This window comes from Nematolebias whitei, chromosome 14 (assembly GCF_014905685.2).
Source record: "Nematolebias whitei isolate Nwh7 chromosome 14, NemWhi1, whole genome shotgun sequence".
Lineage (NCBI taxonomy): Eukaryota > Metazoa > Chordata > Actinopteri > Cyprinodontiformes > Rivulidae > Nematolebias > Nematolebias whitei.
In genome coordinates this window covers 44,882,976-44,897,511 of record NC_056511.1, presented here as the reverse complement: position 1 = coordinate 44,897,511, position 14,536 = coordinate 44,882,976, and the positions used below count along the sequence as shown (strand labels likewise).

At 42.7% G+C, this 14,536-nt stretch overlaps 1 protein-coding gene across 1 annotated transcript in view; it reads right to left on the bottom strand.

Annotated features, from left to right (window-relative positions):
* ntm (neurotrimin) overlaps positions 1-14,536 on the bottom strand; it is a 49,091-nt gene that overhangs the window by 3,735 nt on the left and 30,820 nt on the right. Inside the window, exons 5-6 of the mRNA XM_037687618.1 lie at positions 10,258-10,378; positions 4,065-4,216 (exon numbers count right to left, since the gene is read on the bottom strand). Coding sequence (XP_037543546.1) covers positions 4,065-4,216; positions 10,258-10,378 — 273 coding nt within the window. The remainder of the gene's footprint in view (positions 1-4,064; positions 4,217-10,257; positions 10,379-14,536) is intronic.

The following is a 14,536-nucleotide window of genomic DNA, read 5'->3' as shown; positions in this document are numbered from 1 at the left end:
TGAGTCTAACAGTGAAGTGTTGCAGTTTAACAGTGAAGTGTTGCAGTCTAACAGTGAAGTGTTGCAGTCTAACAGTGAGATATTGCAGTCTAACAGTGAAGTGTTGCAGTCTAACAGTGAAGTGTTGCAGTTTAACAGTGAAGTGTTGAGTCTAACAGTGAAGTGTTGCAGCCTAGCAGTGAGGTGTTGCACTGAGTGTAAATCGGAGGCAATGTGTTCAACGTAATGGTATTTCCTCCAGTTATTTAACAGTCAATCATGGTGTACCACAAGGCTCAGTCTTAGGACCCACCCTCTTTCCAATTTACATAGGTAATGTAGGTCAGAGCATCCCTGATGCATCCTTACATTTCTGTGCTGATGACACAGTTGTTTATAGTCAAGCTAAAACAAATGCTAAGGCTTTCCAGTTTTTGTAACGCTCCTTTGACATCATCCAGTCAGATTTGTTCAGTCTCAAACTTATCTTAAATGCTTATAAAACCAAAGGGATGTTTTTTTCAAACAGGAAGTCGGTCCCAGCAGTTCTTCCACTGATTTTATCCTCAAATCAGAGAATCTACTTCCTCAGGCGGCTGAGGTGTGCTGGCCTGGGAAGCTCAGTCCTCACCTCCTTCTACAGGTGTGCAGTGGAGAGCATCCTGTGCTCCAGCATCAACGTGTGGCATGGAGGCTGCACAGCTGCAGAAAGAAAAGCTTTGCAGAGAGTGGTGAAGGCTGCACAGAAGTCTGTTGGAGTCAGCCTCCCCACCATCACAGACGTCTACACCTCTACATGCAGGAAGAGAGCCACTTGCATCATGAAGGACCACACTCACCCAGCACACACACTTTTTGCCCCGCTCCCCTCAGGAAGGAGGTTAAGGAGCATTAAGTGTAGAACCATTAGACTGAGGAACAGCTTCTACCCTGAGGCTGTTAGACTCATGAATCTCTCACCAGGATAATCACCGGGAAAAAAAAATCACATCATGTTGCTGCTGATCTGTTTCATGTTGCTGCTGATCTGTTTCATGTTGCTGTGTTCATTTGTGCTCATCTGTTCACACAGACTCATGTTCATGCTGTTGTTTGGCATATTGTCTTTATTGTTTTTGTGCTATTAGTGCTTAGTGTATATTTAGTTGAGTTTTTTCTTTGTTCATATCTTAGATCTTATTGCTGTTTTTCTTTTACATTTTATTGTTGGATGTAACTAGGACCCTGTGCACATAATCTCATTCCATCACATGTACCACATGTGGTGCATATGACAATAAAAAAACTCTTACTCTGAAATGGTGTCCCTATTGAGTTTGTTGATTCCTACAAATAATTGGGTCTCTTGGTTGACTCACATCTCTCTTTTAAGCTTCACGTGGAAAACCTAGTAACCTAGAAAGTTAAATTGGGTTTCTTTTTCAGCAATAGGCCCTGTCTAACTGAACGCTAGGAAACACCTTGTAACTGTGACTTTCCTTCCCTCCAATGACTATGGTGACATTATTTACATGAACACCCCTACAAGCACCCTGCAGATGTTGGATGCTGTCTATCATGGTGCGCTAAAATTCATAACTGGCTGTGATTATCGTACCCATCACTGCACCCAGTATTCACTGGTTAAGTAGACATCATTAACTTCACACAGACACTCTCACTGGTACATTTCCATCTTTAAATCACTTTTTGATCTGCTGCCTTCATACATCTCCTCCTACATGTCTGTGTGCATGCAGCTACAGCGTGCACTCTCAGGACATTATTACATGCAGTGTCCCTTCAGTGCAGACTGAACTAGGCAAAAGGGCCTTCTCCTACTCCGCTCCTGTTTCCTGGAATATCTTGCAAAAAGATCTTAAGCTCTCAACCTTGACCTCTCTAAGTGGCTTCAAACGTTACGTTCCTGGCAAAAAACTAATGCAGACATGTTCCTGTTTTTAGTTTTCTACATCGCCTTATAATCTAGCTATTTTTTCACTACTTTTTCCAAAGGGGTCGGGTACAATGTGGGATGGGTGGTGGCCGAGGGCAGGGACCTTGGCGGTCTGATCCTCGGCTACAAAAGCTGGCTATTGGGATGTGGAATGTCACCTCTCTGGAGGGGAAGGAAACTGAGCTGACGTGTGAGGTTGAGAGGTTCCGGCTAGAAATAGTCGGACTCGCCTAAACGCATGGCTCTGGCTCTGGAACCAGTTTCCTTGAGAGGGGTTGGACACTCTTCTACTTTGGAGATGCCCCTCGTGAGAGGCACCGAGCAGGAGTGGGCACACTTGTTGCCCCCCATCGTGGTGCCTGTATGTTGGGGTTCATCCCAGTGAACGAGAGGGTAGCCTCCCTCCACCTACGTGTGGGGGAACAGGTTCTGACTGTTGTTTGTGCTTATGTGCCAAAAGGCCATTCAGATAACCCATTCTTTTTGGAGTCCTTGGAGGGAGTACTGGAGAGTGTGCCTCCTGGGGACTCCCTTGTTCTGCTGGGGGACTTCAACACTCACGTGGACAATGACAGTAAGACCTGGAGGGGTGTGGTTGAGAGGAACGCCCCCCACTGATCTGAACCCGAATGGTGTTCTGTTATTGGACTTCTGTGCTTGTCATGGATTGTCCATAACAAACACCATGTTCGAGCATAAGGGTGTCCATATGTGCTCTTGGCATCAGGACACCCTAGGCCACAGTTCGATGATTGACTTTGTATAATGATTAAGTAAACTAAGGACCCAGGAATGCTACCAACACACAGAAAAAAGCATTTACAGGCTTTATTTTAAATGAAGACTGCAGCTCTGGATACTGGACCTCAGGGACTGATTTGCAGATCTGAAGCAGAGAGAGGCAGATGAGTGACAGGGGCAAGGCAGGTCAATTTTAGCTCAGAAAGAGCTCAGAAAGACCAACCTGTCAAGGTAAGAACATCCCAGGAAGAGCACAGTCCGAGCAAATGGTCCAGATAGATGATGAGATCTTCACAGAACAAAACAGGTTAGGGAAAATCGGCAGGCTAAGCAGAATCCAGAGGGCCAGGCAGGGGTCAAACCATAAGATCCAAGAGTAACAACTCTTCAGGCAGAGGAGCAGGCAAGGCAAAGTAAAAAGCCAGGCAGGGGTCAAAACCTTGAGATCAGAGAGCAAACGTTGGCAGACAAGGATCAGGCATAAACAGGGGTTCAGAAAGGCAGAAATGGGTCAGGTTCTTTAAAGAGCTTGGTTGTTAGTTGGAGTGAGGACAGAGGATGCAGAGGACAGAGTGAGATGGAGGAGGATGACTCGCTGTGGAGACTTCTGAAGAGGGAAAAGCTGAAAGAACACCACAGTTCATCAACCTTGGTCTGTCAACTTAGTAAAATTGGTTATAACTTTAAGTTATAGCGGCGCCATTCTAGAACTAAATGACTAAATGACTCAAAAGCCTGCCTCTCTGATGGTATGGTGGTGCATTAGTGTCATAAGTACGGCACAGTGCATCTGTAAAGATGCCAGCAATGCAGAAACATGTACAGGGTTTAAAGCCTTCTATGATCTGACCCACAGGATATTTCTCAGGGAAGGCATAGCCAACTTCAGCAGGATCGTGTTAAACTGCTTCCATTACATGCGTTTTTTTATGATTGTCTGTACCTCGTCTGTGTTCTTTGTTTAAAACAGGTCTCTCTTGTAAATGAGTCCTCGTGGCTCAATGAGACTAACCTGTATAAATAAAGGTTGAATGAGTGAAAAAACAGCATGGTTTTTAGCAGAAGAGTGTGAGCTCTGATGTGGCCTGTCTGCAGTCTACACATCTCACCAAAATAAAGTTGATGATGAAAATAAATGAAAATACTAAACAGTGATGGGCCCATTTCAAATTCTTTGAGTTGTGTTGCTATGAGAAATTTCACAACTTTAAAAAAGTACATTTGAGAAGCTTAGTATGTTTCAATGTTTAAAATGTAGTTTTATAAAATTTGAAAATTGTTGCATTGTTTTATTTACATTTTAAACAATGTCCCAACTTTTTCAAAAACAGCTTGTAACATCAGAGAAGGCTTTTGTCAGCAGTGCTCCATTTCCACAAAAAAGAAAAAAATATATATATACACTCACAATACAGGAGGAAACTTGTGTTGGAGCTCCCTAGTTTGTTGATGGCAAGACAAGTGTAGTTTCCAAAATCCCCATCAGACACATTAAAGAAGGTCAGCTTTGACAGAGCTCCTGTGCTGACCAGTTCCATCCCATTAAGGCCATTGAAGATTCTAAAGAAGAAGAGAAAAAAATATGTCAACTGCCAACAACCTGCACGTTTTCATTCAGGTTTAACATAAAGGGCCCCCTTAACATCTAGTAAAAGACTTAATGAAGATCTATGACATGAAAAGTCCATCTGTTTTACAGTGTCTTGGAGAAGCTCAAGAATGATAGTAAACAGCTTCTTAATTTATTTTTATGGTATGGTGTCCAGAATGGTGTCTTGGGATTAGCCTGTTGGCAGTGTATTCAAGATGTGAGCCCTTCGTGCACCAGGGCTTTGCTGGTAAAGAATCTGAAGCAGGACTGGCCTCACTGGCTTCATGCCTTTGTAAATATGGCCTAATCTTATCAAAGTGGGCAACTCTCCAAGACAGATATTTTAATGCTCTGAACAAACACCTGCAATGGCCAGCCGGTTACTCAGTTGCCAGTAAATACACTCAACAGTCTTCCATTTGTAAGGAGCACTTGTTTCCATAATGGTCAGACCTGTTGGACATGGAAGGAAGACTCCGCACAGAATACCAGTTCCTCTGCATGCTTTCACGCTGCTCAGGTGTTTTCTCCTTCAGTCAGGCTGAAACGAAGGACCTGTGTCATTGAAGCTTCAACTCTGAGGCTTTCTGAATAGCCTCATATCTCATGAAACATCCATCCATTATAACCTGATGCATGCTCAATAATCCAGGTAGAAAAATCTAAAAAAGTTAAGTCTGGTCCTCTGGACATTCAAAAAACAAAACAAACAAAAAAAAATTGTAGAAACGTTTCGTCTTTCATCTGAAAGACTTCTTCAGTCCGGGGCGACCTGCTAGCTGAGGAGCTAGCTAGCTGGCAGCTCTACCAACTGTGCCACCATGCTGCTTTCATGAAGCAATTAATTTAAAAGTGTTCAAATTATATTTTATACCGGCAGCACGGTGGCGCAACTGGTAGAGCTGCTGCCTCTCAGCGAGCAGGTCCCTGGTTCAAACCCCGGTCCAGGGGCCTTTCTGGGTGGAGTTTGCATGTTCTCTCTGTGCATGCGTGGGTTTACTCCGGGTACTCCGGTTTCCTCCCACAGACCAAAAACATGCATGTTAGGCTGATTGGTAACTCTAAATTGTCCCTAGGTGTGAGTGAGAGAGTGAATGGTTGTTTGTTGATTGTCTCTATGTGTCCCTGTGATGGACTGGAGACCCGTCCAGGGTGTACCCCGCCCCTCGCACAGTGATTGCTGGACATGGGCACCAGCGACCCCCGTGACCCAAAATGGAATAAGCGGGTAAAGATAATGGATGGATGGATGGATGTTTTATACCTGCATATAAAAAGATTAAAATAAAAATATTTATTTGTCTTTACAATTACAGTCATGGTCGAAAGTTGTTGGTATTTCTGAAATGTTTCCAAATGTTTCAAGTATTTCTCCCAGAAATGTTTAGCAATTGCACATTTTGTTATACACACATTTGTCTCCTTTGTGTGTGTTGGAACACAAAAACAGAAAAAAAGCTAAAATTTAAATAATTTCATGCAAAACTACAAAACTGTGCCAGACAAAAATTATTATTAATAATGCTTAATATTTGGTTTCACACCATTTGAAAAAATAACTGAAATCAATCGCTTCTTATAAACCTATATCAACAAGCTTCCTACACATCTCAACTGGATTTTTGGACCACTCTTCTTTTGCAAACTGTTACAGGTCACTCATATTTGAAAGGTACCTTCTCCCAACAGATCCCTTCACAGGTGCTCAATGGGATTTAGATCTGGACTCATTATTGACCACTTCAGAACTCTACGGTGCTTTGTTTCCATCCATTTCTGGGTGCTTTTTGAAGTATGTTTGGGGTCAATGTCCTGCTCGAAGACCCATTGACCTAGGACACAAACCCAGCTTTCTGACACTGGGCCCTACATTGCGACCCAGCATCATTTGTTAATGTTCAGATTTCATAACGCCTTGCACACAGTCAAGGCATTGAGTGCCAGAGGCAGCAAAACAACTCCAAAACATCTTGGAACCTCCACCATATTTGACTGTGGGTATTGTGTTTGTTTCTTTGTAGGCCTCATTCTGTTTTTGTTTAGCAATAGAATGATGTTCTTTACCAAAATGCTCTATGTTGGCCTCATCTGGCCACAGATGTTGGCCCAGAAAGATTTTGGCTTAATGCTCCCACATACTCGGGCGTACTGTGTGTACTCCATGAGCCATGCGGACACTGCGTGCACTTTTTGGAGAAGACGTGTGCTGTGCCCATTTTTAAGAACAAGAATGATAAGATAAGATAAGATAAAATAAGATCAGAAAAGATAAGATAAGATATAACTTCATTGATCCCGCAGGAAATTGTTGTGCCAGAGTTTCAGTTACAAAGGAACATACATAAGGAATCACACAAGATATTAAAAAATGACAGAGAATATAAAATAAATAACAGGTCAGGTACAGACATGTGTGAAATGCTTTAATGTGAAAACATTAAAATGTGGTGCTGAATTAATTTTATTATCCTATGTGCAGAAAGGGGGAGAAGTTGAACAGTTTGATAGCCACAGGGAGGAAGGACTTCCTGTGATGTTCTGTGGAGCATCTCGGTGGTCTCAGTCTACAACTGAAGGTGCTGCGGTAAGAGTCCAGTGGGGCATACAGGGGGTGTAATGTGTTGTTCAGGATCTGGAGCAGTTTCCTCAGCATCATCTGCTCAGACACCTCTGTCCGAGACTGCAGGTCCACTCCCAGAACTGAGGCAGCTCTCTTGATGAGTTTATCAAGTTTGTTGGCATCAGCTTTCTTCACCCTGCTGCCCCAGCACACCACAGTGTAGAAGACGACAGTGGAGACCACCAAGTGGTAAAACATCTGCAGCATGGTCCTGCAGATGTTAAAGGACCTGAGTCTCCTAAGAAAAAGGCGACTCTGCCCTTTCTTGTAGAGGGCGTTGGTGATAGCTGTCCAGTCCAGTTAATTGTCTAAGTGGACCCCCAGTTACATGTAGCAGTCCACAGTGTCCACCTTAGTACCCTTGATGTTGATAGGGTTGGGGGCTAATGTGCAGAGTTGTAGCAACTACAGTAGAATTAAGTTGATGAGTCACACAATGACGATCTGGGAGAGAGTTGTGGAAGCTAGACTTGGACAAGAGGTGACTGTGAGCAGCAGTATGGTTTCATGTCAAGAAAAAGCATCACAAAAGCCATCTTTGCTTTGAGGATGCTGATGGAGAAGTACAGAGAGAGTCAGAAAGAACTCTTGTGTCTTTGTGGATTTAGAAAAAAGTATGTGACACAGTGCCAAGGGCAGAGTTGTGATATTTCATGAGGAAATCTGGAGTGGCATAGAAGTTTGTTAGACTGGTAAAGGACATTACGTCCGTATGCTCTTTGTGGACTTGACATCTGCCTTCAACACCATGATCCCCCAAACCCTGATGGACAAACTAGTCACACTAGGACTAAGCCCCTCCATTTGCAACTGGGTCCTAAACTTCTTAACAAACAGACCACAGTTAGTGAGGATCCACAACTTCTCCTCCTCCACCATAACCCCCAGCACTGGCTCTCCTCAGGGATGTGTGTTGAGCCCCCTCCTGTTTACTCTGCTCACGTATGATTGTGCAGCTACCCATTCAGGCTGTCACATTGCAAAGTTTGCAGATGATACAGCGGTGGTGGGATGCATCACAAACAATGATGAGTCCAGCTACAGGCAAGAGATGGAGCACCTGGAGAGCTGGTGCAAAGAGAATAACCTTCACATCAATGTGAAGAAGACAAAGGAGATGATTGTGGACATCAGAAGGAACAAACACACCTACATGCCCCTGAACATAAGAGGATCTGCGGTGGAAGTGGTCTCCAGCTACAAGTACTTGGGTGTGCACCTGAACAACAACCTCAGCTGGAGCAACAACACCATCAGCCTGATCAAGAAAGCTCATCAGAGACTCTACTTCCTCAGGTGGCTGAGACAAGCTGGTCTGGGAAGCTCAGTCCTCACCTCCTTCTACAGGTGTGCAGTGGAGAGCATCCTGTGCTCCAGCATCAACGTGTGGCATGGAGGCTGCACAGCTGCAGAAAGAAAAGCTTTGCAGAGAGTGGTGAAGGCTGCACAGAAGATGTTGGAGTCAGTCTCCCCACCATCACAGACATTTACACCTCCAGATGCAGGAAGAGGGCCACCTGCATCATGAAGGACCCCACTCACCCAGCACACACACTTTTTGTCCTGCTCCCCTCAGGAAGGAGGTTGAGGAGCATTAAGTGTAGAACCACTAGACTGAGGAACAGCTTCTACCCTGAGGCTGTTAGACTCATGAATCTCTAACCAGAATAACCACTGTGAAAAATCACATCATGTTGCTGCTGATCTGTTTCATGTTGCTGCTGATCTGTTTCATGTTGATGTGTTCATGCGTGCTCATCTGCTCACACAGACTCATGTTCGTGCTGCTGTTCGACGTAATGTTTTTATGCTATTAGTGTTTAGTGTATTTTTAGTTGATGTTTATTTTTCTTAGTTCATATCTTAGATCTTATTACTGTTTTTCTTATACATTTTATTGGTGGATGTAACTGGGACCCTGTGTACATAATTTCGCTCCACCCCATGTACCACATGAGGTGCGAATGACTGACTCTGACTCTGACATGTATGAGGACAGCAGGACATGCATGAGGACAGCAGAACAGTGGTGAGATGTGCTGTAGGAGTGACAGATATGTAGCTTCAAGGTGTAGGTGGGAGTGCACCAAGGATCAGCTCTGAGCCCCTTCTTGTTTGCTTTGGTGATGGACCGAATAACAGATGAGGTCAGGCAGGAATCCCGGTGGACTATGATGTTTGCAGATGACATTGTGATCTGTGGTGAGAACAGGGAACAAGTTGAAGAGAACTTAGAGAGGTGGAGGTATGCACTAGAAAATGAGCCATAGTAAGACAGAGTACATGTGTGTAAATGAGGGGTAGGCAGGTGGAACAGTGAGGCTACAAGGAGCAGAGGTCACAAAGGTGTAGGACTTCAAGTACTTGGGGTCCACTATCCAAGAAAATGGGGAGTGTGGTAAAGAGGTGAAAAAGAGTGTCCAGGCAGGATGGAGTGGATGGAGAAAAGTTTCAGGAATGATTTGTGACAAAGGGGTGTCAACAAAAGTCAAAGGAAAAAAGTACAGGACAGTGGTGAGACCAGCTATGTTGTATGGTCTGGAGACAGAGACATGGACACAAAGGCAGGAGAAAGAACTGAAAGTGGCAGAAATGAAGATGCTAAGGTTCTCCTTAGGAGTGACAAGGGCGGATAAGATTAGAAATTAGATTATCAGAGGTACAGCACAAGTTGAACAACTGGGAGATATTTAGAGAGGCCAGACTGTGATGGTTTGGACATTTGCAGAGGAGGGACAGTGGGTATATTGGTAAAAGGATGTTAGAAATGCAGCTGCCAGGAAGAAGGCAAAGAGGAAGGCCAAAAAGAAGATATATGGATGCATTTAGAGAGAACATGGAGGTAGTTGGAGTGAGAACAGAGGATACAGGGGACAGAGTGAGATGGAGGAAGATGACTCGCTGTGGCGCCCCCTGAAGAGGGAAAAGCCGAAAGAAGAAGAATGATGAAGGCAGTTTGAAACCGTGTTAGTGCAACAGTCTGTTAGGGAAACATTTTGAAGATGTCTGCAAACACATCAGCTAACTCAGCAGTACAGCCTTTTATAAGCAACTCAGAAGATTGGGTCCTTCAGCTTTGTGTAGACTGACTCTGTTCAGCACATTCCTTACATTAGATGCATTCTATCACAGTCTGAGAGTTGTTTCAGCATGGCGCGATAGTTGCAGTATATAACAGGAAAACTGTAGGAACATTCTCCTAATGAAGTGTATAGTGAGTGTAGCGGAACATCACAGATGTAGAAAATTGTAGGGAAAAACTATTTAGTGAGTACTAAGAGAACGGTAGCATCATGAATGCCTTAGGGAATTTAACGACTGTTGGAAAAAAAAAAAGTTTTACTTTCGCCCATGTCTTCTGTTTAAAAATTATAAACCTAAAATGTTTACCTTCTGTCATCTTTGTACCATTCAAAATCTGCTTCAGGTACGGCACTGGCTTCACACTCGAGCACTCCTTTCTGGCCTAGAGTAGCGCCAATGTCTCGGCCTTCTGTTATGGTTGGAGCATCTACATGAAGACATAAACAAACAGACGTAATGTGTTCAGGACTACAGTCAGCTTAGATCTAGAAAGGACAGAGCCTACTGCATGTTTTTGGCCAGGATTTTGTGCAGACATTTTTTATACTAGACTAAATTACCATAGCTCCTCTTGTTGGGAGCTGAAGCCAGCAGGACCAGTCTCTAGAGCCTAACAGGTCCTGCAGGCTTCAACTCCCAACAGGAGGAAGTAGTTATTTAGTTTAGTATTATAAAAAATGCATATAATATTGTATGTGACACTCCATCTAGTGATGATGCTTATGTGTATCAACTTATGCTCAGAAGTTATGGCCTGGACAAGAGAAAGTTTATGCATGTGCCGATATACAGTATGTATGGACTGAAGGACTGCATGGAGACCCTAATTATGACAGCACAAGAGATGGCCCTCAGCACAAGAACAACAGTGGCAGGGTTCTACCATACCAGAGGAGACCCAAAATGCAGAATGTAGACAAATGTCCGAGACAGTCCAACACACAACAGCAGATGTAAGATTGAGGAAGGCAAAGCATACTTGGAGCATCATTACGAAGTGGCTGGAATAGAGTACAGGAATATCTTTTCAGAGTTTGGACTGGAGGTCACCCAGTCAAAGTGGGAGACTCCACCAAGGGTGGAGGAGGATTACAGAGCTAAGATACTGTGGGACATTTAGATCAAGAATGGCAAACAGGTCATGGATAACCGACCAGATGTGGTGGTGGTGGTGGTGGTGGTGGACAACCTACAGATAAAACAGTGATAATAGATATAGGAATCCCAAGTGAGTGTAATGTCAGAAAGGAGCATGAGAAACTGGAGACATACCAAGGGTTTAAAGATGAAACTTGAATGTGGAGTCCATTTATTTGCAGGGAACTCTTATCATAACATTAATACCCAATGAGAAAGCGTGACTGAAAATTTCACACAAAAATACTTTAAAACAAAAATAAAACCAACAACAAATAAAAATCATCCATCCGTTATATTTACTCGCTTCTTCATTTTTTGGGTTGTGGGGGCCACTGGTGCCCATATCCAGCCATCATTGTGTGAGAGGGAGAGGACATCCTTTTTTTTTCTCTCTGGCTCTTGCTCAAGGTGGCTGCTTGACTTTCCTCTCCCGTTATTTTTCCTTCCCCTGCTTTGCTCTCTGTGTGTCTGAAGCGCCTAGTACACATCTCCTGAACATAAATTAAGATTATGGATCTGGTAAGTTGGGCGTTCAACTCTATATGCAAGATTTTTTTCAACAAAACGACAAGGTCCTGGAGAACCTGCGTGTCCAGCTGAGACGCACGCTGTGGGGTACGTCATGGACCTGTGGGGAGTGTGGCAGTTGATGTGTCTCTCAGTCCTGTCTCAGGAGGATGCTGAAGACATTTACATATTTGGATTTATGATAGCAGGGACTCTGCTTTATGGCATCGGCGGGGCTCTGTTTTATCGACTACTGAAGAGGAAATCGGCAACAATTTCGGCCATGACAAAGCTTCCGAGTCAGTGTGAAGGTTTGATTCATGTTGTGAGTACTCAAAATCAGCTGGTTTACGAGCTAAACCGTAAGGTGGAGATGATTTATGAGAATCGCAGGCCACCTGTGGCTTCTGGGGCTCGTCAGCGTGGTGGGTTCGACCTTGAGAGAGACTCATAACATGGATCAGTGGAATAGAATCCCACAATTAGGCCATTTTGGAACCAGAACGTCCAGATGGACTCAAGGCTGAAGAAAAAATCTGTCTGCCTGAAGAAAATCAACAATCAAAAAGTTTATCTGAATCTGACTCCCCGCCGGCCTCGGAGACGGGCCAACTATCAAATTTCTCTTGGGTCATGGGTAACCAAGGACAAAAGCTTCATCTATCGCACCCTCGAGAACTTTCTGTGCAAGCTTATCAGAACTGCCGGCTGAAACATCATCAGAACTGTGGCTAATCTGAAAAACGCTCATGGACAAATCTCAACTATCATACTCACAAACCAGAGCATGAAGGGACTCATGCCCAGTCAAGAGGGGATGGTGTAACCCATATGAAACATTGGGCTACTAAACCCATATCTGTAATTTAGGTTGTAATACCGGGAAGGTCCAGCAGAGGGCACTCAGTTTTTACTGATTTGAATTTAACCAACGTGGTTTGGTCAATTTTCCCTATATTCTGAGGCATGCTCTTTACACGTGCACTGACTGACCAAACTGTGTACCTTACAACTTGTCTATAAGTGACAGAAGTGACCAGAATGAGAATTATCTGTGCAAATCCCAGTGAGAGACTGAGATGACGCTTGTTGGGTAATATCTGCAAAAATTCTGGTGAGCGAATAACTCAGCTGAGCTCACTTAGCTTGCGGCTAATGTATAGAAGTTAAATATTAAACTGCCAGATGTTGAGATATGTCTCTAAATAAACCAATCGGGAGTTTGTTGGACTTTGTCCTAATGTTTTATTCATTCAACCTTTATTTAGACAGGTAATCCCATTGAGCCTAGAGGACTCATTTACAAGAGAGACATTTAATTGCTTTGGTGTGTTTTACATCATTGTACTGACAGAAATAAGAATAAAAATTGCTAACCGACCTAATGTTAGCACTAACCACAGGTGCTAATGTTAAAGGTCTGTATCATTTTACAAGGTTAGAATTAGCTCTACAATGACAACGAATGTGTTTTTTTGTATTCTAAATCATACTGGTTCATTAAAAATACATGCAGTTCATAGTAAGCCATGTTAAAGCTACTATAAGTTGTTTTTGGTTAAAATAATTGTTGAAGTGTTATAAATTCATTAATCAACATTTTAAAAGCAAAAGAAAGGTCAAATGTTTAAAATGCCTGATATGTTATACAGTCTAACAATGATTTTGATTAACTCACAAGTTATGCACGGCATATTTAAGTTGTCAATGTACAGTATTTTGTTGATTTAACACTAAAAATAATTAACAGTTAACTACTGTTTATTGCATTTCATGGTAGTTCACCATAAACTTAAGCTGATTAAGCTAAAACCTAAAAGGAGAAATATGTGAATGATTTGTATTTTTGAGAAAGGACATGGAATCTTATATTTGAACAGGAACAGAATGATTTACTTCTGCACTTTATGCAGATGGGTTTTATAGTGACTCTGGATTCTTTGATCGTGATGGAGAGCCGAGCCCATGCAAACTGTGGACAGGTGTAAAGCGTGTGGCCAGCCGGGACATCATTTCACAGAAGAACCTTCACAATCCGGAAAATCCATCTTGGGTTACAGATAAGATTCCATACACAACACTACCTGGGTAGCCACGTTGCTAAAGAACTGAACTTATTTTTATTTTATTTTTTCATAAAAGGGAAAGAGCTCTATTTAATTTTGCTTGTATTTTATTTTCCTACATTTGTAAATAAAGTTGTTCCTAAATGCTTGTTGGGAAGCAATGAAATAATCAGTTCAGTATTCAGTGAGTGTGACATCATGACTCTTGGTGGAACCTAGTAAATGTTTAGTGCCTGTTCCCTACTGGTCCACTTCAAGTGCAGTTACTGGTGTGTTTACGTCTACATTTGAGAAAAATTTAAATCTTTGCAGTGTACATTAGAGTGAGCACTTTAGAGGTGTGATGTTTTCTGTTGTATAAAGTTAAATGTGGTTCAGTTTCCATCATTCGGATTGAAACCATAAATACTCAGAAAAGTAAAAAAGCATTTGTTTAAAAACCTGTTAAGTTCAGAAAAGCAAAAAGAGTCATATTTTGTTGTATTACACTGAACTTTAGTACTTTGTATTTTAATACTGGGGACTGAAAAAGTTGGCTTCGATGTAACCACATTCTTATGGCAAGTCAAAACATTCACACAACGTTCATTTTGATACATCTCAAAATGTGCGCAGAGCCTGGTGCACGCAACCTTTTTGTGAGTATACATCACTGATACATGAGGCCCCTTGACCTTACACTTACATGTCAAATTTCATAAGCTTCCATTAAAATAGTCAAGAGGAGCTGCATTCTAGCGAGCTAATTTGCCATGCCCATTTCTGTTTGTTTTGTTGTCTCCCCATATTTACACAAGTTCTAAATACAGGTCATGTTTTGTGATGCTTGACCCACTAGAACCTGGTAAGAATGGTTTGCCGCCAGGAGAAAT